Source organism: Balaenoptera physalus, assembly GCF_965194825.1.
Source record: "Balaenoptera physalus genome assembly, chromosome: 2".
Classification (NCBI taxonomy): domain Eukaryota; kingdom Metazoa; phylum Chordata; class Mammalia; order Artiodactyla; family Balaenopteridae; genus Balaenoptera; species Balaenoptera physalus.
The window spans coordinates 863,344-887,373 of NC_138883.1; the positions used below are offsets into that span (position 1 = coordinate 863,344).

At 54.1% G+C, this 24,030-nt stretch overlaps 1 protein-coding gene across 5 annotated transcripts in view; it reads left to right on the forward strand.

Annotated features, from left to right (window-relative positions):
- Positions 1 to 24,030, forward strand: part of BRF1 (BRF1 general transcription factor IIIB subunit) — a 70,399-nt gene that overhangs the window by 20,847 nt on the left and 25,522 nt on the right. For 2 of the 5 annotated variants that reach the window (XM_082450825.1, XM_082450823.1), the window contains 3 exons: positions 5,337 to 5,510; positions 20,098 to 20,129; positions 23,303 to 23,375. The exons of 1 other annotated variant lie outside the window; for it this stretch is intronic. In XM_082450825.1, the coding sequence (XP_082306951.1) occupies positions 5,337 to 5,510; positions 20,098 to 20,129; positions 23,303 to 23,375 (279 nt within the window). Of the gene's footprint in view, positions 1 to 5,336; positions 5,559 to 7,276; positions 7,369 to 20,097; positions 20,130 to 23,302; positions 23,376 to 24,030 lie in introns of those variants that run through there. 2 more of the 5 variants (XM_082450822.1, XM_082450824.1) reach the window with 2 other exon arrangements.

Consider the following 24,030-nt stretch of genomic DNA (forward strand, 5'->3'; position numbering starts at 1 on the left):
CCCATTTCTGGAATAGATCTCACTGGGTCTCGATGCATTGTTCTTTTTTGTTCTCTGTAAGAGCTATGTGTGACTTACCACTTTCTTTAGATGTGTGGAAGAATTTACTAGCGAAACCATCTGGGCTTTGAGTTTTCCTTGTAAGGAGATTTTAATTACAGATACATTTCTTTAACAGGACAATTTTAAATAGGAGTTTACTGGGACCACTTAGATTTTCTATTTCTTCTTGTCAGTTTTGGTGAGATGTGCTTCTCAATTTAATATCTGTTGCAGTAATTCAAATTCAGATTTGTTGTCGTAGTCTTCCATAATATTCTCTTATGCTTTTAATGTGTTACCTAGATTTTTAGTGATGTTCTCCTTTTATTCCTGACATTAGTAATGTATGCTTTATCCCTTTTTTTCTTGATCGATCTTGCTAGGAATTTATCAATTTAGCAATTGTGTTACTCTTTTCAAAGAGTGAATTTGGCTTTGTTGATCTTCTGCTGTCTGTTTTCTATTTGACTGGGTTCCGTTCTTTATTATTCCCTTTCTTCCACATCTTCTGTGTAGTTCGTTATTCTTTTTTGGCTTCTTAAGTTGGAAACTTCATCAGTTTTTCAGGCTTTCTTTTTCTAATATTTGCATTTAAGCTGTACATTTCTCTAAGCTTTAGTCTAGCTGTAACCTCCAAGTTTTGAGATAGCTATTTCTTTTTTTGTTTGTTTTTTGTTGTTGTTGTTGAAGTATAGTTGATTTACCATGTTGTGCTAGAGATAGCTATTTCTCCTTTTAGTTCTGTGGGGTTTTTAAAAAGTTTTTATTTAAAATAGTGTCAGACTTGCAGACTTACAGCAGAGTCGCAGATATAGCACCCTGAGCATTCCGGTCCCCAGCTTTCCCTTTAACATAGACATGGTCCATAACCTCGGCACAGTGACCCACACTGAGAAGGTGTGGCACGTGGTACAGGGCTGCTGACGACACTGCACACCTGGCTCCCCGTCCCGGTCTGCCCACTCGTGCCCTCTCTGCTTCAGGGTCCAATCAGGGCTCCCGGGCTGCATGTGGCCTCACCTTCCATAGTCTCCTCCCATCTGTGACAGTTTCTCCCAACCTGGACACATTGGAAGAGTCCTGGGTGGGTGTTTTATAGAAGGTCCCTCAGTTTGAGTTTGCTGTGGATTCTGGGGGAGATCCCACAGAGACGTGGCACCTTTCTCTTTGCCCCATAGCAGGGCTACCTCAAGTCATATGACTTGTCACAGGTGATGTTGGCCTAGATCACTGCCAGGGTCCTCCACAAAATGTCTCACGTGTTTCTTTTCCATCCTCTGTCCCTTAGAAGCAAGTCACTGAGTCCAGCTGCACTCAAGACAGGGGAGGGAAACTGAGTCCACCTCCCCGGGGAGGGGGGATGTTAATGTGCACACGTTACTGGAAGACTGTAGGGAGGAACTTAGTGGCTGTGCAATACGCTGCTTCTCCTTGAAGTCTTGCCTGCTGCTCCCAGTGGCCCTCAGCAGATCCTTCCTGCAGCAGCGCCTTTTGTGCTAAGGCCCTCATCCCCACACCATTTTAGTCTTCGGAATTCTGTCAGGTAGCATTGTCCCTTTCCTGTTAGTTCTGTCAAGTTTTACTTTGTACGTTTTGAAGGTAAGTTATTAAGTCCATACTGTTGCCCACCTTCAAATAAAACAGCCAGTTACCTTACCAGCAACATGAGTTTACTCGGGAGAGGCAGGGGAATTGCATTTCGGGACCCGCAAGCTATGGCAAACCACGGGCAAGTCTTGCAACAAAGGAGAGGAGCCTTACTTTATGGGGTGGGGGGCGGGGGGAGGAAGTTGGGCAGGGCTGCTTTGAAGGTTTTCCAGTCTCCATTGGAGGAAAGTGAGAGTTGAGGGTGGTGGCAGTTTCTCATTGGCTGGGCTGTTGCTGGGCTGGGAGAAAATCTTCCTTCCTCTTCCCGCGGCAGCGCACCAGCTTCTTCCTGCCCAGAAGCGCAAAGCAAGCTGGAAAGGAGGGCCTGGTGTGAGAGCGCCCCCTTCAGGGCTTCCCGCCTCCGTTTTACGCGAGGTTGTCCCTTATTAATTTCCACACTGTGTAGGATTGTTATTTCTTCCTGTGGTGTTTGTATGTTCTTATCACATGCCCTCTTTATTTCTAATAATCCTTCTTGCCTAAAAGTCTGCTCCCTGTCTGGAGGGAGAGGCCTGCCCATGTCAGCAGTGAGCCTCCCTCTGTGGTTTGTCACCTGGCCGCTGCCCTTCTCCTTTGGGGCTGCATTCTGGGAGGGTCCCTTCTTCCAACTCCTAGCTCTCTTTTTATTTTTATTGATTTATTTATAAATTTATTTTATTTACTTATTTTTGGCTGCGTTGGATCTTCGTTGCTGCACATGGGCTTTCTCTGTTTGCGGCGAGCGGGGGCTACTCTTCGTTGCGGTGCGTGGGCTTCTCACTGCAGTGGCTTCTCTTGTTGCAGAGCACGGGCTCTAGGCGCCCAGGCTTCAGTAGTTGTGGTGCACGAGCTCAGTAGTTGTGGCTCGCGGGCTCTAGAGCACAGGCTCAGTAGTTGTGGCGCACGGGCTTAGTTGCTCCGCAGCATGTGGGATCTTCCCAGACCAGGGCTCGAACCCGTGTCCCCTGCATTGGCAGGTGGATTCTTAACCGCTGTGCCACCAAGGAAGCCCCAGACTGTGTCTTATTAATTACAGCCTATTCATACATTTCTATGAATTGACATCTTTCTAGTATTTTGAGGTTATGATGCGGCTTGCAAAGCTCTCGTCTGTTAGCAGTTGGCTTGTGGAGCTTGGTGTTTCTCTCTCTTCATGTTGGCGTTTTCTACAGATTCTCAGTTGTTAGTTCACATTTATACGAATGTGGGTCTTAAACTGAACTCTTTACATCTATAGCCCACCTGGGGCACCCATTGGCTTCTGAGCGCCCCTGGATGTGATCATGGGAGTGGCTTCTAGTGTGTCACTGCGTGGGGATGGGTGTGACATGCTAGTGCACCGTGAGTCAGGCCAGCTGCACAGGCCCGGCTGGCACTGTGAAGGTCCTTCCGGCCCGAGGGAGGCTTCTGGGGGAAGCCCTGTGGTGTCATGGCTTAGCTTCTTGAGCTGGGCCAGGTTAGATCCTCCTTCCACATGTTCCCGGGGCACTTGCCTGCCCGCATGCTGCTCTGTGTTCATTCTCGTGCTCTCTGCCATCACCACAGTCCTGGAAGGATGCTGTTTGGCCACCGTCTCAAAGGGAGAAGCAGGCCTTATTTTTACAAAATGTCAAAAATTTGAACACCCTGTGTGCTAGTGCGTTGCCTTTTTGCATTCATTTACTATTCCAAGGAGAGGAGGCCGTGGTTAGTTAATCAGGAGTCTGTTTTACATGAGTTTGCATTTGTTAATAACACCTTCGTGCATTTAAAAGCTGCACACACGCCTGCGTCATGTGACTTGTTCAGTCTGCCAGTTGTGCTTGCTGAGCTTGCGTGAATTAAAAACTCATTTTGGGGGGGGGGTGGGGAGTAACTGCCAGTGGGTACAGGGTTTCCTTTCGGGTGATGAAAATGTACCGAAGTGTGGTAAGGCTCGCACAACTCGGAACATACTAAACCACTCACCTGAAAACATTTTAAGTGGGTAAGTTTTACAGTATGTGAGTTACATTGCAGTAAAGATGTTATAACGTACTGCAATGACTTCAAGCCCCCCAAGCTGCTGGGGGGCCCTGGCCCGTGGTATGGGGGGTCGGGTTGGGTCCTGGCCTCTGTGAGCTGCTCTGGGGAGCACCTCTCTCTCACCTCCCGTGGCGGGAGTTCCCAAACGCGCACCGAGGAGCTGGTTGGGAGCGAGCCCCCGGCATTAGCAGGTCTCCCATCGGCCGCCCCGTTTACCTCCGAGCTGGCTGGGCTGTGGCGTGGACCGCGTTTGTCTGTCTGGCGTGTCTGGCGTGAGAGCATGCAGTGCTGACGGGGAGCCAGTGCCCACCCTTCCTGTCTTTCTGTCCAGACGGTCAGTATGTCGGCTGTGCCCCGGCCTTGGCTCTGGCGCGGTGAGTGTGATCCCACGTCACTTCAGCCTGACCAGAGGCCTCAGAGCTGTGTGGGCTCCAGGCGAGCTTTGCTGGGGGTCGAGGGAGCAGGGCCACAAAGGGCAGGGACGCTTATGGGACGGGCTGACTGCCTGATGCCATGGTCGTCAGGCCCGTCCCTTGGCTGCCAGCCTGCATGCCTGTGGCCAGCTCCCCGGGGCGCTGGCTCCCTGGGTGCCCACCTTTGGCCGGCGGTCAGTGTTGGCGTGTGTGGGGTGTGTGGGCCAGACCGTTAGCAGACGAGGCTGGAGGAGACCTCACAGCCCTCGCTTCCCTGAGCCCATGGTCCTTGTCAAAGAGGGCAGCGGAATCGGCTCTTAGCTCTTTGTGGGCGAAGCAGAGGTCCCTGGCCCGGTGTAGGGCGGCCTTCGCCAGAGGAGAGAGGGTCTCGGGTGCCGAGGACACTGGGTGGAACTGGAGTCTGTGCTGGGACCTGTCTGCCCGCTGTGCCAACACAGCACATGGAGGTGGGCGTGGGCTGGGCCTGCAGCAGAGACGTAGGAAGCTGTGGACGCTCCGGCTCACAAGGGCGACGCGCGGCCGCGTGCTGGATGGCCCACCGTGACCCGCTGGCGTGTGGGCAGCACGTCTGCTTCCTCTCTTGCTGCTGCCTTTTGGCCCATAGCTTCTGAGACGGCCTCGCTTCAGGAAGAGGTGCGGACGCAGACTGGGGCCCGGGTCAGCTGACACCCTGGCCGTGCGAGGGCCCGCGCCCCTCCCTCCCCGAGTCTGCCTGTGCTGCACGTGGCCTCACCGAGGCTGGCGTGGGGGCCTTAGGGAAGGCTGGGTGGGCGTGACCCACCCCCGGCCATGGGAGCAGGAGGTAGAGCCTGGGGAGCTCAGCCATAGGGAGCGGGCGTTTGAGGTTGAGTGTGTGGAACTTGCGGGCCATGTTGTTTAACGGTGTTCAGCGCCAGGCCGGCCGGCCTGCACAGAGCCCTTTCCAGACACCCTGAGCTCAGGGCCCTTGAGAAGGGCCCTTGCCCCCGGGCCTGGACCTGATGCCACTCCAGCCTGGAGGAGAGCGTCTCGCGGCACGTGAGATAATAGGAAATTTGTATCCAGTGTCCATACATAAAATTTTACTGGAACCCATGCAGAAAGTGAACTTAAAAGTGTAAAAGGAAAAGGGTAAATCTTTACTCTCCATCTTAAATGGCTGAGGCGGTCGTGTGACCCTTTTATTTTTAACGAAGTTGTCAGTTAACGGACAGTTGGGAACCCGCGGTAACGTTTCACGTTGTGTCCTAGGGAGGCGTCAGATCCATCATCTGGGGAACCAGCTGCAGCTGAACCAACACTGCCTGGACACAGCCTTCAACTTCTTCAAGATGGCCGTGAGCAAGCACCTGACCCGTGGCCGGAAGATGGCCCACGTGATCGCGGCCTGCCTCTACCTGGTGTGCCGGACGGAAGGCACCCCGCGTATCCTTTGGTTTGGGGACCTCTTGGAGGACCCCGTCTTGGCTCCCGGTCCGCCTCCCTCTGCTGTCGGGCTCTGTGTCCCAGTAGCTTAGTGTTTGTGTTTAATGGGAGCACCTTGTTGGGTTCACCGTCTGGACGGACACGAGACGTCCACAGACTGAGGAGCTGGGCGGCTGGGTGCCCATCCCCCCTCGGCCCCTGGGGAGGACTCTTCAGCATCCTCCTGCGGTTGGCCAGCTGTAGCCAGGCCGGTGTCCCGCGGGGCTGCTGACCTCGCCCCCTCCTCGCCAGCCTCGCCCTCTCCCAGAGCACGGTGCTCTGCTCTCTCCTTGTGCCTGGACGGTGGGCGCTCTCGGCTGCCCTGCAGGCGTTTGCGTGCGTCGGGAATTCTGTCTGTTGCGCCTTCCTGAAGAGGGCCTTCTGGGGCCTTCTGGCCCCTCCACTTGGCCTCTGTTCTCGCTGCCTCCTCGTGTCTCTTTTCCCCTCGCCTCTCCTTGTGGGACCCACGCTACTGGCCCTGTGTCCTCGTCCTTATGTGACAGCGCGTCCCCCGTGGCTTCTGAGACCGGGCGCCTCTGAGCATCTGACCTCCTGTGGTCTTCCTTCTGCCCAAGCTTTGGGGATAGTCTGGCAGGATTCTAGGTTGCAAATTGGTCTCCGCAGCATTTGGACAGTGGTGCCCGTAGTCTTCCTGCGTCCCGCGCGCCTGTGGAACAGTTGGATGCCCTGGTTCTGGGCCCTCTGTGAGGGACGGACGGCTGCGTTGCTCTCCGAGCTGCAGCACCTCCTGTTTGTCTTCAGGCTCAGAGGTCCACGTGCGGTGTCCCCAGCGGCCCTTCCCCCGTGGCCTCCCGTCTCCGGCTTCTGGAGTCACTGTGGCTTCTCCCTTCGTGTCTTCTTTGTTCACTCTGCTGCCCTGCTGACCTGTCTTCTGGTCTCCTTTCCTGTTCCCCACTTACTTACCTTTTGCTTTGGGAGAGTTTATCTTCCAGCCAGGCCTGCGTTTCCGCTTTCATGGTTTGAGCCGGAGCAGCTCCGTGTTCTCCGCACCCTTCCTTGTGAGGCGGTCCTGCGAGGCTCTCGTGGGAGCCGCGGCGTCTGGTCTCTCGTAGGAGCGGTGGCCTCTGAGCTCTCTCCTCTCCTGCTGTTCCCTCCGTGTGCCGCGCAGGCTTTCCCCGATGGCGGGTGGCCTGGCCGTCGCCCCTGTTTGCATGGAGTGCTGGAAGGGTTCTGGAGACAGTGTGCGTGGGTGGGCGACCCTCAATATCAGAATCTTTCATTAAAATGTCTTTCAGTTTTTGAAAGGTACCGTTTCAGCATAAAAGGAGCGTTTGTTGCTGGAAGGGGTGAAGCTGCGCGCCCTGGCGGCCCCACGAGGTGGCGCGGTGGAGCTCCGTCCGTGGTCACCGCCTTGCTCCGCGGCGAGGCCTGCCCCGGCCTGGCTCAGGCGGGGTGGGGAGCCGGGGGGCTGCAGGGAGGTGCGGGCGCTCGGGTCAGGGCCCCGCTCTGCCTCCTGAGCGTGGCGCGAGCCGGAGCCGGAGCCGCGGGGGCCGCAGGGGCGGTCGCAGGGGCGGTCGGGGCGCGGACACAGGTGTACGGGCGGGCGGGGCTCTGGAGACCCGGCGCTCCAGTCCCCGCCTCGCGCTCCTCCCAGGGGAGCGAAGGGGCGGGCACCTCGTCCAGGGGTCCAGGCCTGGCCCCGCCCCCGGGTGGAGGAGAGTGGGCGGGCCCAGCAGCCCCGCCCCTCCCGCCCACACCCGAGGGGTGGGTGCCTCCCACACGGTGGAGCGGCGTGCCGCCTGCAGAGGAACGTGACCCAAACGTCCAGATGAGGCAGATCCAGACAGAGAGCAGATCCGTGGGTGTCGGGGACTGGGGGTGGTGACTGGGGGATTGGGGGGGGTTTCTTTTTTTTTTAATTAATTAATTTATTTATTTATTTATTTATGGCTGTGTTGGGTCTTCGTTTCTGTGCAAGGGCTTTCTCTAGTTGCGGCAAGCGGGGGCCACTCTTCATCGCGGTGCGCGGGCCTCTCACTATCGCGGCCTCTCTTGTTGCGGAGCACAGGCTCCAGACGCGCAGGCTCAGTAGCTGTGGCTCACGGGCCTAGTTGCTCCGCGGCATGTGGGATCTTCCCGGACCAGGGCTCGAACCCGTGTCCCCTGCATTGGCAGGCGGATTCTCAACCACTGCGCCACCAGGGAAGCCCCTGGGGGGTTTCTTTTTGAGGGATAAAAATGTCCTAAAGTTAGATTATGGTAATGTTTGCATAGCTCTGTAAATAGACTAAGAGCCATTGAACTGTACACCTTGAACAGGTGCATTTGTGGCCCTGACTTTGACCTTGTAAAGCTGTTAAAGATGAGACAGTAGTGTGCGGGGAGTCCAGCGCTCTGGCTGGTGGGCCTGCCGGTGGTCCCCTCAGGATGGCCGTTTGGGGGGTGGCGGGGGGGGGCACAAGTGTGACACGGTCCTCTCTGTCCTCTTCTGGTTGACAGCACTCCCCTGCCCCCATCCCCCAGCGGGGGTCCCCAGACTTGTGCTGGCCAGGCCTGGGCTCCCACCCCCTCTTCCTGCTCCTTCACCCTCCCGGCCCCCTGGCTTGCTCTGTGTCTGCCACCCTGCCAGTGCCACCTCCTTTTCTTCCACGTAAATTCCAAGCCCCTAGAGTGCATTTGAAGGCTTGATTCACTCTCTTCTCCTTGCCCCAGGCTGCCCTCCTGTCTCTGCTGCCTGGGGCTGCACTGGCCCTGAAGACAGCGCCTCCCCCTCCCCGACCCACAGAGGGTAAAGCCCTCGCTGGGACAGGCTGAGGAGAGACCTGCTCTCGAGACCGTCCGTCCCTGGGTGGGCATTTGGCAGAAACTTTCAGGCTGTGAGCAGACACCCCTGTTGCTGCCGGGCAGGTGACCCGGCCAGCGCGTCTTCCCGAGCTGTGTGTCCAGATTGTTACTGCAGCTTTTTAAAAATTTATTTATTTATGTATTTTAAAATATTTATTTATTTATTATTTATCTGTTTTAGCTGTACCAGGTCTTAGTTGCAGCACGTGGGATCTTCGGTGTGGCACGTGGGATCTTTAGTAGCGTCACACAGACTCTTAGTCATGGCATGCATGCGGGATCTAGTTCCCAGAGCAGGGATCGAACCCGGGCCCCCTGCATTGGGAGCGCAGAGTCTTAACTACTGGACCACCAGGGGAATCCCCCCCTTTTTTGTTTTTATTTTAACATAGACCATCTTCAAAGTCCCTATTGAATTTTTTACAATATTGCTTCTGTTTTATGTTTTGATTTTTTTGGCCTTGAGGCATGTGGGATCTTAGCTCCCTGACCAGGGATCGAACCCGCACTCCCTGCATTTGAAGGCGAAGTCTTAACCACTGGACCGCCAGGGAAGTTATTTATTTATTTATTTATTTATTTGGTTGCACTGGGTCTTAGTCGTGGCAGGCGGGCTCCTTAGTTGTGGCTCGTGGGCTCCTTAGTTGTGGCTTGCCAGTTCCTTAGTTGTAGCACGTGGGCTCCTTAGTTGTGGCATGTGAATGTTTAGTTGCGGCATGCATGTGGGATCTAGTTCCCTGACTGGGGTTCGAACCCAGGCCCCCTGTATTGGGAGCGTGGAGTCTTATCCACTGTGCCACTAGGGAAATCCCACCGCAACTTTTTGTGAAACACATCCATGGGAGGTGTGTTTTTGCCCACAGCTATTTTTTAAGTCTTTGGTATTTACCGGGTTCCAGCCGAGCTGCCAGCAGGCCTGTGTATGAGCAGGTGAGCCCTAGCAATGGTCTAGGCCAGGAGGCTGCTGTCACCTGTCACCCTTTCTGTGTAGAGCGTGCCCACGGCCACAGCCGTGTCCTGCCCACCGCGACCTTCAGATCTTCTTCTCTCCCAGGCTTCAGACACCGGGGGTCTTGTTAACAGCGGTTCAGGTCTGCAGATCTGGGAGGGGGGTGGGCTTCCAGACTGAGCTTCTGTCCCTCTCCTCAGGTTCACCTGGGGATCTTCTTTCTTGGAGGGCAGTGCAGCTGGACACTCCCTTCTCCCCAGCCCACCATTACCTGCTTCCCTCCGCCCCTCCCCCTCTGCTTGCCTCCCCAGGGACAGCCTAAGAATTGAAGAGAATTGTTTTTTTAAATAAATTTATTTATTTTATTTATTTATTTTTGGCTGTGTTGGGTCTTCGTTGCTGTGCGTGGGCTTTCTCTAGTTGCGGCAAGTGGGGGCCACTCTTCGTTGCGGTGCGTGGGCCTCTCGTTGCAGTGCCTTCTCTTGTTGCGGAGCACAGGCTCCAGACGCGCAGGCTCAGCAATTGTGGCTCACGGGCCTAGTCGCTCCGTGGCATGTGGGATCTTCCCAGACCAGGGCTCGAACCCGTGTCCCCTGCATTGGCAGGCAGATTCTCAACCACTGCGCCACGAGGGAAGCCCCTCGGCAGTATCTCTTGATGAACAGAGTTCTTAATTCTAATGAAGTACAATTTATCCGTCTTCTCCTTTGTGATTAATGTTTTTGTGTCCCGTTTAAGAAATCTTTGCCCCAAATCCTAGAAATATTCTCCTGTGTTCCCTTCTGGAAACTTTTGGTTTTACATTTCCCATTGGATTGAGGACTTCTAAGGGGTTGGTCTGTGTGTCTGTTGTGAGGAGATGGTCAGAGTTTGCTGCTTTCCACTGGGTGTCCAGGTGACAAGGTGCCATCTGCTGACAACCATTCCTCCCAGCGCACAGTGGTGGCACCACTGTTTTGAACTTAGGTGGGGGTCTATTGCTGCCGTTTCTGACCCCTTCTGCTGGTCTGTTTGTGCCAATACCAGACTGTTTTCAGTATGGCGGGTTTATAACCTGTCTCAGGATCTGTGGCATGAGACCTTGAATCCCAGCTCTTCTTCTGCCTCAGGGGTGTCTGGGCTGTTCGTGGCCCTCTGTTTTTCTGTATAAATTTTTAAATCAGATTGTCCATTTCTGTAAAAAAAACTTCTGGGATTCTGATTGGGGTTTGTGGATCAATTTGGGGAAAATTGACATTCATTTTAACAATACTGAATCTTCCAACCTATCAATATCCCTTCTTTCTTTTTAAATTTATTTATTGTATTTTTTTGGCTGCGTTGGGTCTTGGTTGCTGCGCGCGGGCTTCTCTCTAGCTGCGGCGAGCAGGGGCCACTCTTCCCTGCAGTGTGCGGGCCTCTCATTGCGGCGGCTTCTCCTGTTGTGGAGCATGGGCTCTAGGCGCGTGGGCTTCAGCAGTTGTGGCATGCAGGCTCAGCAGTTGTGGCTTGTGGCTCCAGAGCGCAGGCTCAGCAGTTGTGGCACACGGGCTTAGTTGCTCCGCGGCATGTGGGATCTTCCCGGACCAGGACTTGAACCCGTGTCCCCTGCATTGGCAGGCGGATTCCCAACCACTGCGCCACCAGGGAAACCCTCCCTTATTTCTTGAGGTGTTCTCTGCTTTCTCTCATTTTTGATGAGGAGGTCTTACACTTTGTTCGTTAGTTTTATTCCTAAGTATTTGTGTTTTGAGCTAAGGTAAATGGTATCTTTTGTTTCCAGTGTATAGAAGTACAGTTGAGGTATGTTGATGTTATATCTAAAAATACAAAATTCAGTGAGTAATCTTACTAATTGAACTTTGGGATGTCTTGTTTTGTTTTCTTTTTCTTTTTTAAAAATTTCTATTTATTTTTGGCTGTGTTGGGTCTTTGTAGCTGCGTGCGAGCTTTCTCTAGTTGCGGCTAGTGGGGGCTGCTCTTTGTCGCGGTGTGTGGGCTTCTCATTGCGGTGGCTTCTCTTGTTGTGGAGCATGGGCTCTAGGTGCGCGGGCTTCAGTAGTTGTGGCTCGTGGGCTCTAGAGTGCAGACTCAGTAGCTGTAGTGCACGGGTCTAGTTGCTCCGCAGCGTGTGGGATCTTCCCGGACCAGGGCTCGAACTCATGTCCCCTGCATTGGCAGGCGGATTCTCAACCACTGCGCCACCAGGGAAGCCCTCTTGTTTTGTTTTCTTAACGTATACAGTTGTGTCTGCTGCCAGTTTTAGTTGCTCCCTTCTGATCTGTATGCCTGTCATGTGTTTCTCTTGGCCATCTGCACGCCTGTGGTGCCCTGTGGGGTGTGAAGGGGTTGCGGGGGCCGGGGGGGTGCATCCTCGGCTCTGTTCTGGCTCTGGAGAGCGTTTCCAGCCCTTTGCCTTAGACGTCTGCTCTAAGATACCTTTATCAGGTAACAGGTTGAAGGTATTTCCTTTTTCCTAATTGCCAGGAGCTTTTATTGTGAAGGGTGTTGAGTCATCTATGTATGTATTGGTTTGATCATCATGTGGGGTTCTTCCCCTTAATCTGTGCCAAGGTGAATTACACTGACTGATTTTTTGTGGTGGGGGGGGGGGGTTGCCACGCCACGTGGCTTTCGGAATCTTAGTTCCCCGACCAGGGATCCAACCTGGGCCCCCTGCAGTGGGAGCACGGAGTCCTAACCACTGGACCACCACACTGCCTGATTTTTAAGGTTAAACCGCCCTTGCATACCCAGATGTGGTCATGCCAAGGCACCCTCTCCAGGTATTGCTGATATTTCGGGTGGAGCTGTGCTGGTGGCCTGTCTTCCTGCAGTGTCCTCGCCAGCTGGGTGTGTCGCAGTCGTGCGTGCCCCGACACCGCTGGGAGGGGCCCCCTCGTGCTCTGCACCCTGGGCAGTCCAGCGGTGACCAGTACTGTTTCCTCTTGAAATGTTTGGGAAAACTCACAGCGAAGCCATCGGGGCCTTGAGCTTTCTCTGTGGTAAGATCGTACTTGTGGCTTCAATTTCTATAGTAGATGTGGAACTATCCAGCCTTTCTGCTTCTCATCCCAGTTTTGCTAGGTTGTATTTTGCAAAGCCTTTGTCTGTGTCACTTCAGAGACCAGGTGTATCAGAGTAAAGTTATCCTTAACATTCCCGGTTTCCCTTTCGTGTCTGTGGCACTTGTAGTGACGACCCCGCTGTCATGTCTTATGTTTGTAATTTTGCCTTTTTTCTCTTTGATCCGTGTTGCTAGGGGTTGCCAGTTTTATTAGTCTTTTCCTTGGTAATGGCTTTGTTGAGATGAAATTCACCCGATATGTTGTGCAAGTCACTGGTTTTCAGTTACATGCACACAAGTGTGCAACCGTCACCACAGTCAACGCTAGAGCACTGTCATCGCCTCGGAAGGGACGTCTCTCATGCCACCAGTCCTAAACGAGCAGCAGCCTGCTTTCTGCCACTCTCTGTTTGCCTGTTCTGGACATTTCATGTAAATGGAATCATATAAGCTATCATTGGAGCTCTGTGTTTAACTCTGTGAGGCACTGCTGGACTGTTTTCCAAAGTAGTTGGACTATTTTGCATTCCTGCCAGCAGTGTAGGAGGGTTCCAGTTTCTCTACAGCCTCACCAGAGCTTTTATCAGCCTTCTTAAAGAACCAGACTTTTGCTTTGTTGTTTATCTGTATTGTACGTTTATTTTATATTTCATTGATTTACTTTTATTATTTCTTTCCTTCTAATTTCTTTCGGTTTAATTTACTATTTTCAGCTTTCTTAGGTTCTTGATTTTCATTTTTTCTGTTTCTCCTAATAAAAGCATTTGAGACTATAAATTTCTCTCTAGGCAGGTTTTAGTTACATCACACAGTTTTGATGTGTAACATTTTTACTATGATCAGTTCAAAATATTTTCTAATTTCCATTTTTATTTCCTTTAGATATTAAGTCATTTAGAAGTGTACCACTTGTTTTGAAAACAGTTGGGAGTTTTCTAGTTATCTCTGTATTATCAGTTTCTAGTATCATTCCATTGTGGTCAGAGGACAAACACTGAATGATTTCCCTTTTTTCCCAGTGTGCTGAGATTTGATTTACAGCCCAGCGCATGGTCTATTTTGGTGGCCGCGTCATGTGCACTTCAGAGGAATGGGTATCTGCACCTGTTGGGTGGAGCAGTCTATAAATGTCCATTGGGTCAAGTTGGTTAGTCCCGTTCAAATCATCCTTGCCGATTTGTCAGTCCCCTTGTTCTAAAGAAGAGTGTTAAAATTCCCACTGCAGATGTGGACTTATCTACTTTTCCTTTTATCTTGTTTGTTTCCCATTATATTCTTTTTTTTTAATAAATTTTTTTATTTTATTATTTTATTTTATTTATTTTTTGTTCTTTTTGGCTGCGTTGGGTCTTCGTTGCTGTGCGCGGGCTTTTCTCTAGTTGTGGCGAGCAGGGGCTACTCTTTCTTGTGCACGGGCTTCTCATTGCGGTGGCTTCTCTTGTTGCGGAGCGTGGGCTCTAGGCGCGTGAGCTTCAGTAGTTGTGGCTCGCGGGCTCTAGAGCGCAGGCTCAGTAGTTGTGGCGCATGGGCTTAGTGTCTCCGCGGCATGTGGGATCTTCCCGGACCACGGGCTCGAACCCGTGTCCCCTGCATTGGCAGGCAGATTCTTAACCACTGTGCCACCAGGGAAGCCCTCCCATTATATTCTGATGCTGTGTTAAGAGGATACAGATTCAGGATTCTGTATCTTCCTGGTGGAAATGACGCTTAACATTATAAAATGTCCCTCTTTATCACCAAACGCTTTTCCCCTTAAATTCTACTGTGTTGGGTGTTAGTATAACTATACCCGCTTTCTTTTGCTGAGTATGTGCGTGGTCTGTCTTTTCCCATATTTTAAAATTCAATGCTTTGTGATATATTTAAGGTATGTTTCTTATAAGCAGCATATAATTGCTACTGAACCAAACTTAGGTCCACTTGCCCACACACAGTAAAGCCAACCTACTGACACTGGTTGTGGTGAAGGAAAGTGCAGGGTTTATTGCAGGCGCCAAGCAAGGAGTCCAGGCAGCTAATGCTCAAAAGAGCCAAGCTCCCCAGAGGCTTTCAGGGAAAGGTTTTTAAAGACAGAGTGGGGGAGGGGGTTGTGGGGGCACGATCAGCTCTTGGACGCTCTTCTGATTGGTTGTTGGTGAGGTAATCGGGAGTCAGCATCCTCAGCCTTCTGGTTCCAACTGGTCTGGGGTCTACAGGCTTGTGGTCACCATGCAGTTAACTTCTTCCACCCGGTGGGGGTTTCAGTATCTGCAAAACAGCTCAAAGAGTGTGGCTCAGAATAGTACCTCTCACCCTTGAGGAGGAACTAAAGGTCCTTGCCTTTGTTTAATGGCCAAATTGGTATTATTTTGTCTTGCTTGACTGTTGTCCTTTCTTTCTGCAGTTTTTTTCACTGCCCTGGTTAAATTTATTCTTTGACTAAAGTTTTTCTACAGACAAAAGGCAGGTGGAGGGCTTGGGTGAAGTGGAGGAGTCCTGTTCTGGGAAGGCCCCATAGGGTCCTGCTCGGTTACATAATTATGTGTATTTGTCTAATTTTTTTATCTAGTCTTAAAATATTTTTTATTGGAGAATTTCATCCATTTAAGTTCAATGTGCTTATTGATATATTTGAATTTAATTCTAATATCTTACTATTTTCTGTTTGTTCTCTGTTTTCCCTTTCTTACAACCTCTTAGAGTAATCAAGTATTTCGTTATTCTGTTTTCCTTCAAATACTTTGTTATTTAGTTACTTATTACTGCTTTGGTGGTTACCCTAGAGACTGTGTCCTGTGCCCTTGACCTTAAGTTAGAAGCTGGCCTTTCCTGGCAGGACACGCTCTCCCGGGCCCTGCTAGGGGCACTGGGCACTGCTTCCCCAGCCGTTGGTGTGTTCACTCCCACCTGCCTGCTCTGAGCCCCCAGCCGTTGGTGTGTTCACTCCCACCTGCCTGCTCTGAGCCTTTCCATCCCTGTGTTTCTGTGGTTTCATCTGGGATTGTTGTTCTCGCTCTGAAAAACAGTGTGCCTGCTAGGAAAAGACTCTTTCAGCTTTATGTGAAAACACCTTTGTTTTGTCCTCGTTTTGAAAGATATGTTCAGTGAGTGTGGAATTCTGGGGCAGCAGGTGTTTCTCCTAGAGCTGTACTGCTGTCGTCCCGCTTCTGCCTTCTGCCTTCCGTGGTGCTGTGGAGTGGGCTTTACATCATCTTGTCACTGTTTGGAGGTTACCGTCTCTTATCACTACCTGCTTTTAAGAAATATCTTTGTCTTTCTTTCAGGGGTTTGACTCTGATGTACTTAGATGTGGTTTTCTTTCTATTTGTCCAGCTTGTTATTTGTAGAACTTCTGGAATTTGTGACTTAATGCCTTTGTCTGTTTTGGGGAAATCTTGGGAGGTATCTTTTCAGACATAGTTTCTCTGCCGTTCTTTCTCTGTTCCCTTTCTAGGATTCCAGTTACACACACGTTAGACACTTTCCTCATGTCTCAGGTTGTGTTGTGTATTTTCCATTCCGTTTTTTTTTATTTTTCCTGTCTCTGTTTCACTCTGAATGTTGTCCAGTGACCTGTCTTGAGTTCTTTCATCCTTTCCTTTGCAGTGTCTAATTGGTTGTTAAACCCATCTATTAACTTCCTAACTTCAATGATGGTTTTACATTAGATTCTTTTATTAGATTCCAGTTCTTTGGTAAAATTCTCCGTCTCTGCAGTTATATGAAAGCCTTTAGTAACTCCAACAGTGGGGTCATTGGTGGTTCTGTTTTTATTGTCTGAGTTTTCTTTTGGTTTTGGTTATTTGGTCCTGTCTGTTGTCATACTTGGTAAGTTTTTATCGAAGTGCTGGATATAGTGTTTGAAAACCTGTGGCAACTGTGGATAATTTTGCGCCCGCAGGGGACTTCGTTTCCTCTGGCAGGCAGAGAGTTGTGGGGAGCTAACCCGGGTTCAGTGGAGGCTGGCCCGTCTGGGTCCTCACTGCACATCTTGGGATGTGCTCGGCTCAGGACCTGGGCAGGACCTGGCAGTGCCATCACAGGGGTCCCTGCCCACTTTCTCTTCTCCAAGCTGACTGCCGCTGGCCGTGGCGTTAAGCCTTTGCACCCCTGTGGCCGTGCGGAGCAGGAGCTGACCAGGGCCTGGAGGGAGCCTGAGTGCATGGTGTTTGGCCCACTTCTTGACAGTTGGGTCCCTCGAGGCTGGCTGTCTTGGAAGTCCCTGAGTCCTACATTTTATCTTCCCTCGGGTGGGACTCTGTGAGCTCCAGGCTGTGGCCTTGACCTCTGCCTTCTGCTGTGGGGGCAGCCAGTGCCCTGAGGGGGAGCAGGAGCAGCTGGCAGGCCCCCTGGCACAACAGGAAGCCCTTCCTTTTCCTAGGTGGCTCCTGGCTGCTGCCCGACCCCCCCCACCACGCACCTCTACGTCCAGGCGCCGCCCTCCCTTGTCACACAGCCCTGTAACTCCCCTTGATGCCTGCTTCCACTCCCGGCCCCTTTGAGGATTGCCTCCGGGACTTGGGTGGTCTCTTCGAGCCTTACATCAGGGCTGCATGTCGCTGTGCAGGTACAGCTGCACTGCCAGGTGATAACCGGTGCAGCAGGACACCAGGGAGAGGTGTCCTGGTGGCCTTTGTCCTTGGTAGGGCGTGGCTGCGAGCTCCTGCTCTAAACAGAGCTGTGGGCCGGCTCGTGAATAACTGCCAGCTGGTGCTGGCTGCCTGGGGAAGGGCTCGCCAGAGCAGGGGGCACCCCGCGGGGTTGGAGGGTGGGTGGGTGCTGGGCAGGTCATCCTTCTCAGGGAGGTCGAGGTTTGGCTCTTTAGTGCTGATGGCACCGTTGTTCCTGGGACTCACCGTCTCGTGTCCGGTACGGCCCCAGGAGGGTGCTGTTGGCTCACGTGGCTGCACCCCTGGCCTCACTGTTCGTCCTAAAGTGTGGCGTCCACGCACACACATGACATTTCGGACCTCTGGATGTGCAGGGGCAGTTTTTCACCTGGAGAGACACTGTATCAGAGGCAGCGTAGAGGAATATCACGTTCTTTTGACCTTTACTTCTGCCTTATTTAAATCTCTGTAAACTTTTCCTTTGACCAAAAATGAGTCTGGGGTCTCTGCACTGAGGTTGGACGCAGCTGCCTAGCAAAAGGGAACGGCTGCTGGGAAGGACACTGGCCCAGGGGCCAGCCAGACGGGAGACTTTTCCAAGCCATAGAACCCCAAACGCCCATCAGTTGGACCCACTGAGGCCCGGGGGGCGTTGGTGGGCCCTGGCCCAGGATGCGGCCTGAGGGGGGGCGCCTCGTTCAGGAAGCACGTAATTCAGATCATCCTGCTCAGAGAGGAACCAGGGCTGTCTAGACATTCCTGTGGACACGGGTCAGGTGTCCTGCCATTGTCATTTCAAGGACAGCAAATGTCATTTCATTGTAACTTGGTTAAAAGTTGAATCCCAATCTCCTTTTTAAAATATACACATTTCCCCCCCCCCATCATTTTATTATGAAAAATATCAAACACGTGGCAAAGTTGAAAGGATTGATTATGCAGTGGGCGCCCCCCACCCCAGCGGCTCCATCCACACCTTGCTAGTCTATGCTCGGCCCCCTCCAGCCGTCCCTCAGACTGTCCTTTTTTGGTGTTTTTCAAAGTAGGGTGCAGACATCTATCCAGTGCCCCCAAGCCCTTCAGCAGGCAGATTATTAACTGACTAGCTACCAGTATTTGTTTATGGTTCTTATTTCCTTTTAAGGTAAAATTGGCATAAAACGAAATGCACAAGTCTTCATCATGCCATTTGATGAGTTCTGAGGAGTGCACGTGTCTGTGCGACCAGGTTTTCTGTCGGAATGCAGGGCGGCACCAACACCCCACCCCAGAGGCACCCGCTCTCCTGGTGACGCCCGTGGGTTAGTTTTGCTTGTTGTGGAACGCCCTGTCCGGGATGCGGGTGTGTGCTCTTCCTGCAGGTCTGTCGCCTGGCAGGCCTCTGCCGTCTTGTCTCCATGGGGCGAGTGTGTGACAGGTCATCGGGTGTCTCTGTCGACGGACACCCGGGCTGTTCCCGGTCTTTGCTCTTGTGCCGGAGCTGCTGTGAACATTCTTTTGTCCTCTCCTCGTGGTCGGAGGCCCTCGAGCAGGGCCGGTGTTCCACTGGGCGCCCTGCCGGCGGGCGTGGCAGCTGCGGTCATCTGTTGCTGTTGTAGGGGTGCTTTAGTTTGCTTTTCTGTGATAGCTGCTGAGTTGGGGGGCTCTTTGCTTCTCTTCATGAAACATCTGTTCAAAACTTTTGCCCGTTTTTTTTGCATTTATTTTATTAGTATTATTTTAAAAATAGACTTCATTTTTAAGAGCAGTTTTAGATTTATGAAGAAATTGTGCAGAGTTCCGTCTTCTCCACCCAGCACAGAGTTTCCCTATGATCAGCTCATGTTAGTGTGCTGTATGTTACAGTTGATGGACCCGTGTTGATACAGTACTGTTAACTGAAGTCCATAGCTGATGTGAGGGCTCACTCTCGGTGGTCCACGCTCCACGCGTTTGACGAGTGAAAGGCCACGTGTCCGCCGTCGTGGTGTCATACAAGCAGCTTCGCTGCCCTGAAAATCCCGTGCCCCGCCTGTTCATCCTCCCACCTGACCCTTGGCAACCCCTGACCCTTTCACTGTCTCCAGAGTATTGCCTTTTCCAGAATGTCTTAGAGTTGGAATCTTACGGCATATAGTCTCTTGGTTATGTTAATTTGTTCTGTCGTCACCGATTCCTGCTCATATATTTACGGTGGTCTTCCTTTCATTTCTTGTGATTTCACTTCTCTTTTTTTCAGAGTTCTTCTCACTAGTTTGTTGGTCTGCACTGTGGCATTATCTGTCTTCCTGTGACTACACTCCCTGATGAAACGTCTGCCTTCATACGGAGAAACAAGGTGCCTTTGATTCAAGGACCTTGGAGGCCATGTTCAGACGCTCGCCGCCTGGTGTGAGGCTTTGGCATTGGGACTTCCTTTCTCCTTGCTCTGTTGGGCCCAGGATTTCCCTCTGGACACCTGGTCTGGGCTCTGGTTCAGCATCATGGGGATTTCTTAGTCACTTCTCAAAGCCATAGCACATCCATGAATGACACTAATTTCACTTCATTTGACAAGTTGCCTTTCTCAGTGGCTTGTGCTTTATATTTCTGTGTATGTGTCTGGCTGAGTTTTGAATCACTTAGGACATATTCTGGTTACTACTTAACCACCTGCTGAGAGCAAGGACAGGTCCCACGCCAGAGTCCCCACAGCTGCGCCCTCAAGCACCAGTACCGTAGTGGTGCCTGCCGGCCACCAAAGGTGGCCTGGTGTGTGTATCTGTCCCCCAGGAGCCTTGAGTCCTGGGACAGAGGACACTGCTGGGCACCCGGCAGCCGCTCAGTGGATGCTCGTGAGACGCAGTGAGTGTGGTCGCGCACTTCTTGGGCAGGCCGGGGCAGGAGGCCCCCTCGGAGCAGGGGACCCCTGGCTGGGCAGGGCCCACACAGATGCGGGGGCCGTCCTGCAAAGGCAGTTGCACTCCAAGAACCGTGTTGCAGGCCCCCACCCCAGCTCCATTCCGCCTTGTCCGGTAGTGACTCGGAGGTCTCCCAGAAGGTGAGCCCTGACGCGGCTGCCTCACTCTGCCCTCATGGTCCAGTGCCGAGCTTAGGTCTGCAGCCAGGCTCTGCCTCCTGGAAGTTGTCGGGTGGCCGGAGCCTGTGGGCCTGGGCACTGCTCCTTGACTCCCCTTGCAGACATGCTCCTTGACCTCAGCGACCTGCTCCAGGTAGATGCATTTCCTTTCTCAGTCCCTTTCCTGCCCCGGTTGGGAGGGTCCACAGGCGAAGGACACACAGGGTGTGGGTCTCTGTTTGGAAACTGGCAAACGGAGTGGGTAGGGAGACAGTGGACACAGGGTGATGGTGTTGTCCCGGGGGCTGGGCAGCCCTGGCCTTAGAGCCAATGGAGAGACCCAGGTGAACTTTGTCCAAGGCAAGGGAGATTCTTTAAAAGAAAAAAAAAATGGACTCACATGCATACGTTTTAAACAATATAAAAACTTACATTTACAGTCTATTTAGAGAAACTTGCTTTCTGAGTTCCAGGAAGGCACCTCTCATTTCCAAATGCCTGACGGTAATGGGAAGACCCAACAAGAGGGACACCTGTGTGGACGGGACGCTCACGGGGTGGGAGCGGCGCTGGGGCGGAGCCGCTGCAACTCCGCACTTGTCCCTGGTGGTGGCGCTGGGGCTGGGGTGAGCTTGGCCCCGGGCCCTGGAGCTGGGCTCTGTGGCGATCAGTCCACTGAGGGCTCGGAAGGAGAACTAGTGTCGTGGAAAGCAGCCGTGACCGCAGTGTGAGGACTCACGCAGGACTCTCAGGAATCCCACGCCCCCGGGGAAGCTTCCGCGCGAGCCTGGCGCTGTGCTGCCCGGGTGCTGGGCCTTCAGTGCCCTCGGTGCCGGCACACAGACCGTCACTGAACTCAGATGCCGCCTGCATTTGTGTTCTCCCAGGTGCCTTTATAAATGGCATCTCTCAGGAGCCCTGTTGAAACATTCAGGGGTCACGCTAAACATAATCCCTTGGAATCGTGAAAATCCAGCACTCCATGTGCCGTGTTTGGTCAGGGCAAGGCCACGTGGCCTGGTTTCCATCCTGGTGACTCCCCAGGAAGGACAGGAGTGAGGGCTCGCACAGGACGGCGCTCCAGAAGTGCTTGGGCGCCGCTTGGGAGGGAGAGGGAGGTGTTCCAGTACTTTCTTGCTTCACACCTTGGGAAGCAGGACACCAGTCAGGGTTCAGGTGGGAGAGGGTGACAGAGTAGATGCTCCCACTCACCTGGGGCTGGATCAGGGCCCAGCGGAGAGTCACCGTGCTGGCCAGTGAGACCCCGTACGTTCAGGCTGGAGCCACACAGACAGTTTTAACACCTCAGGTGGAAGGGTGAGCCTCGGGCCCCCTGGTCTTGGGCAGAGCCCAGCCTGGGCACTGGGAAGGTGGGAGGTGACCTGGCCCCACCCTGGAGGGGCTGGGACAGGCTCAGCACTCACAGGACACACGTGTCTGCAGCTGATGTGGGTGTGGAGCACGTGTGTCGGGCGAGGGTCCCACTCGGGGGCTTGCACTGCCGAGGGCTGGGTGCTCGGAGGGCGTGAGCAGAAGACCCAGGGCTCTCTCCGTTCTCGCTCACACGCACGCCCAGGGCCCCCTCCGTCCTCGCTCACACGCACGCCCAGGGCCCCCTCTGTCCTCGCTCACACGCACACCTAGGCAGGCTTCCTCCCGGCTTCAGCTCACAGCCAGCACCCTCTGGGCCCTGAGGGTCCTGGCAGGACGTCCCTTTGTGCCCCCTTATAGTGAGGCTGACACAGAGGCACTCACGTGCCTGGGCCACGGCCCCTCAGAGGCAGAGCCGGGAGCCCTCAGGGTCTGCGGAGCCTGCCCGCCACGTGCTAGGGGCCAGGGAGGGCTGGCCACCCACACACAGCCACGGACACGGGAGAGTGACCGTCAAAGCATCTCTGGCAATAACCACGCATTTTACAGGCATATCCTTTTTAAAATTTGATTTTCCACTTGAAGTTGTTCAGAGAACGCTTTCCTGCAGCATTCAGGCTTCGTCTGCCTAGGTCCCGGGGTTGGGGTGGTGGGGGTCACGGCGTGGGCAGGCAGAATCGGGATGTGCTGCGGGGAAGGCGGAGACGGCACGCCGGGTGGCAGGTCCGTTCTGCTCTGGCCTCAGCGGAGGGTGAGGCAGGAGGGTCGGGACGCAGGAGCCTGGTGGGAACCCGGCGGAGGGAGGTGCACGCCGACACGCGCGCTTCGGTGGCAGGCTCCCCGGGAGCCCCCGGCCCTTGGGATGGGGATCTTGGAGGAGGGCAGAGTGACTGCCAGTGGGGTGGGGGGTGCCCTCTGCTGCCTGGACGGGGAGGCCTGGCCCCCGCTGGGAAGGCCCCAGGCTGCCTGGTGCCCACAGGTACCCTCATCTCCTCCCCTGAGGAGACTCAACGTTGTACCATTCCTTAGCACCCTGGTCCCCTGGTGGCAGCAGGCGCCCGTGTGCCATCTGCAAGCCCCGTGATGGATATGGCACACAACAAGGTCTTCACTCTTCCTCAGCACCTTTTCTGGTGCCCTCTTGGGTGCTGGGCCAAGGGGCTCACAGGCCAGGCTTGATCGGGTGAGGGAGCTCTCTGAGGCAGTCAGAGGCAGAGGGCCAGCGCCAGCCCTCCTGCGAGGCCCGAGTCCTGTGGGCAGGGCTGGGGTGAAGACAGGTGGCCAGGGGTTTCTCCAGCTCCGGCTGGGACGGCGAAGCCCACAGCTCGGGCCTGGGGCGAGAGCCTGGGCTCTTCTCGGATCTGCGCGCCATCCACGCCTCCCCTGCACCGCTCCTGCCGTCACTCCGCTCAGCAGCGCCCTCCCCGCGAGCTGCCCAGCCCTCGGCCAGCGCCAGGCAGGCTGGGAGGACAGTGCCTGGCCAGGCCCCGGGCTCAGTTGCGCCCGGGGAGGTTCTGGCAGGTGACTGGGTCAGGGGCAGGCTCCACGGTGGATCTGGACCTGAGGTGGGAGCGGTGGAGGGTCACTGAGGCCTGCAGAGCCCCACAGCCAGGACTGAGCTGGCCCGTGGGGACAGAAGAGGATGCCCCCGTGAGCCCCTGGGAACGGGGGAGAGGAGTGGCCGTGGCCCCGCAGTCGTGGCGCCTTGCGCACTGGATGATTCTGCTCGGCCAGCTACTCTTGAGGCAGCTTTTCTTCTCAGCAAGTTCAGTCGTTGCTGAGATAGTGGTAGAGTCTAAAAAAGCCACCTGGGAGAGGGAAGGAGTGCCCTGGGCTGCTCTGGGGGCTCGTGTGGGGCAGCAGGGGGGGCTCTTAAAGACTGAACGATGAAAAAAAAAAAAAGCAGACACTTCCTGCACATGAACGCCCTTCTTAGTTGTGGTGTCTTCATGACAGGTGAACGTTTACGTGCTGGGGAAGACGTTCCTTCTTTTGGCGAGAGAGCTCTGCATCAACGCACCAGCAATAGGTACTGTGGGGCTCACGGGGTGCGCTGCCGGTGCTCTGGGTGGGAGGGTGGCGCGTGCAAGGGCAAGGGCCTCACAGGGAACAAGCGTCGCCTGGAGGCTGCCAGGAGCCCAGCAGCCTGGGGGGTTATTTCCGGTTTAAAACCGGAACGCTGTGGGCAGTGCCCGCAGGTAGGGATGGAGTGGGACGAAAGTGCTGCGTGGATGGGGGCCTGTCTCCACCGCTCGAGGACCTCTGGCAGCACGGTGCCTCGGGGCGGGCAGGCCCCCTGCGGACGGAGCCGGGCCTTTCCCAGCCACGGTTGGCCGGCCTTTATGGCAGCTTTACCGTGAGGACTGTTCGCACAGTTGGCTTGGAGGGGCTGCTCCCTCCTTCGGCCATCAGCGTCTAGAGGCACATCTCCTTGTACTAAGGAGGTGGTGCGTGGGGCCAGGGAGGGTGGGCAGGGCGTGCAGTCCTGGGTCACCCACAGGGTGGTCCCCTGGGGCCGTAAGGCACGGTCCAGCAGGGTGGGCCCGGAGGAGGAGGGCCGCAGGCACAGGGAGACCTGGGGCTGGGGGCTGTATCCCTGTGCCGCGTGACACGGTCCCTCCCTCCAGGGGTCATGCGGAGGTTTTTCAGAAACAAAGCAAATGCCCAAGGAGTTTGCAGCAAGG